The 2,753-nt window shown below is 32.7% G+C and overlaps 1 protein-coding gene across 1 annotated transcript; it reads left to right on the plus strand.

The window, feature by feature from the left end:
• Nucleotides 1-302: 302 nt before the first annotated feature.
• Nucleotides 303-927, plus strand: LOC107912832 (homeobox-leucine zipper protein ATHB-5). The gene has a single exon (XM_016841179.2). The coding sequence runs from the start codon at nucleotides 363-365 to the stop codon at nucleotides 753-755; it is 393 nt and encodes a 130-aa protein (XP_016696668.2). The 5' UTR covers nucleotides 303-362; the 3' UTR covers nucleotides 756-927.
• The last annotated feature ends 1,826 nt before the right edge of the window (nucleotides 928-2,753 follow it).

Consider the following 2,753-nt stretch of genomic DNA (forward strand, 5'->3'; position numbering starts at 1 on the left):
AATACTTATTCATAATTTATGATTAGTTTCTTTAAAAAGAATTAACTTATTTTTAAAGACAATTATTATATAAAATATCCAAAAGCCAATGCTTACGGCTTACTCAAATAGTATCTACATATAATTCAAACTAATTTAGTGTCAAAACATACTAACCCAATGGAGGAAAATACATAAAAAATGAAACTCTAATATATTTATAATTTAGTTTTTCAAAAACAACCTTTATTCATTTATTTTTCTTTAATTCCCACCTTTATTTCATGTTTCTTTAACCCAAATTCGATGTGTTTAATTCAGTTGATTATACAGAGGAGAATAGTTCAAAGAAGCACCAAATTTACAGCAAGGAATTCCAGGCTATGTTAGATGGTTTAGATGAAGAAGACAGCTTAGAAGAAGGTGGTCAAGCAACAGAGAAGAAAAGGCGTTTATCTATGCATCAAGTTAAGGCTTTAGAGAAGAATTTCGATGTGGGAAACAAGTTAGAACCAGAGAGAAAAGTGAAGTTAGCTGAAGAATTGGGGTTACAGCCAAGGCAAGTGGCTATTTGGTTCCAAAACCGACGTGCTCGTTGGAAGACCAAGGTGTTGGAGAAAGATTATGCAATGCTCAAAGCTAATAGAGAGAAGGAACCTCCTAGAAATTGTTCAGATTGCTTGCATAGCCCCTCAGACAATAGACAATTAAGTGGCGATGACTGTCCCTTGGTACCACCAAAATCCTCACTTGAAATGACTGTAAATGGATCTTAAGTTATTTTGGAGAATCATCATGCGCAGGGTCACTTGTTATCTTGTTTGTTGTATTCAACTGAAGCATGTGCTTGGTGACTGAAGGGTCTCAGTACGGGCTACCAAAGAACTGGATTCAGAGAAAAATCAAGAAGCTGATGAGAAGAAAATACGGATTATTTGTCGGAGGGAGGGGACGGATGATCACCATATAAATTGGAAGTGAAGGGATGGGAAAATTATATTGAATTATATATGCAAAAGCCAAGTCTACCAGACCTTTCTGATGCATTGAGCTGAGCTTTGGACTTTCTTCTTTAATGCCGGGGAAAGAAAATAAAAAGCCTAAATTTATTCCCAAATTGGAATTTACAGTCTTTTTCCTTGTTTGTTTCTACCTCTTTGGAATCGTACACTTAGCGGAGGCGAAGGAAAGGAGTGTATAATCATGTCGTGTAGGAGCACAAAGCAAACAAGAACAGGCCAAAACCAACAATGTAGCACAAACAATCCAACAAAAACAACCAATAACAGTTTAACTACACATGCAGTTCAAAAAACCAAATAAAACCATTTTCGACATTGAAACAGAAAATTTCCCACAGAAACAGAAACAGAAAATACAAACCCAGCATATCTTACCTGAAATTTCCCACAGATCTGACGGAAATGGTGGTTGGAGAGAACGTATTGTGGGGAAAATCAGTCGACAGATCTTGTAGGGGTGTGGAAATGGAAGGAAATGAAGGAATGAAGGTATTAGAAGGCTGGAGAGAAAACGGAAAATGTCTTACCGAAATGAAGGGCGTAAGACATTTTTCCCAATTTTGTAATAGGTTTTCCCGTGTCTTGGAATTGGTTTTACAAAAGGAAAACATTTTCCTGCTATCAAACACTGGAAAACGTGTAAAACCAATTCTGGAATTGGTTTTCCCCTATCAAACACAGCGTAAATGAAAAACACTAAAAACTTACAAGTGTTTGTACAAAGATGTGAAAATTGAGCTCTAAGGTTGACAGAAATGCAACTTTAAGCTTAATAATTTCTTTTATTGTTGAACCTTTGGAAGATGATAATTATAGTCCCAAATTGATTTCCAAACATTGTGGTTGATGAAATAGTGAATAGAGCTGTTGGGGATGAAAATACCAATGCATTCAAGTCACCTACAACAATCGATATCAATACTTTTTTATTGTTATCGATACTGATAACATTTAATGCAACAGTTTAGTGATTGTTAGCCCTATTTATATCAATACCAAAGAAAATTTATCGATACCTGATAAAATGTATCAATAATTTTTAATGGGTATTGATATTGAATGTGTTTGTTCAAAAAATCCTTCGAAGTCAGAATGCAAAATTCGTATCGATACCACCTAAGGTACCGATAAAAATATCTTGGAATCGATACTTAGTGATAAGTATTGATATTTAAAATGTTTGCTAAAAAAATTTTTTGAAGTCAAATTGCAAAAATTGTATCGATGCCATAAAGGTATTGATAAAAATATATGGGCATCGATACTTACTGATAAGTATCGATAGTTTTTGTTTAGGGAGCAGGGTTTTCACTTGAGTTAAAAATTTTCAATTGATTTAAAATTGTTTTACTCGATTTTAAAATTGTTTAACTTGAGTTAAAAATACTTGAAGTGTTTTGAACTTGTCCCAAAATATTTCTTGTTCAAAGTATTCTCTAAAGTATTTGGAGACTTTAAAAAAGCTTTACTTTGAACTTCATCGATTCTTGGTTCAAAAATAATCTTTATTCAAAAACATTTTTATTTGTTATATCAAAATAATTTATCAAATAAAGCTTACTTTAACAATCTCCCCTTTTTTATATCACAAAATATTTTGGTAAATTTGTTTTTGAATAAACTACTCCCCATTTTTAAAGTTCAATTTTAATCAAGGGCTTGATTTTATGGTTTGAAAAATTGGTCACTTAATTGTCACAAAATTGTTGAAATTAAGAATTTAGCCATTTAAAAAATAACCAACCACTTTAC

The sequence above is a fragment of the Gossypium hirsutum genome, chromosome D08, assembly GCF_007990345.1.
Source record: "Gossypium hirsutum isolate 1008001.06 chromosome D08, Gossypium_hirsutum_v2.1, whole genome shotgun sequence".
NCBI lineage: Eukaryota > Viridiplantae > Streptophyta > Magnoliopsida > Malvales > Malvaceae > Gossypium > Gossypium hirsutum.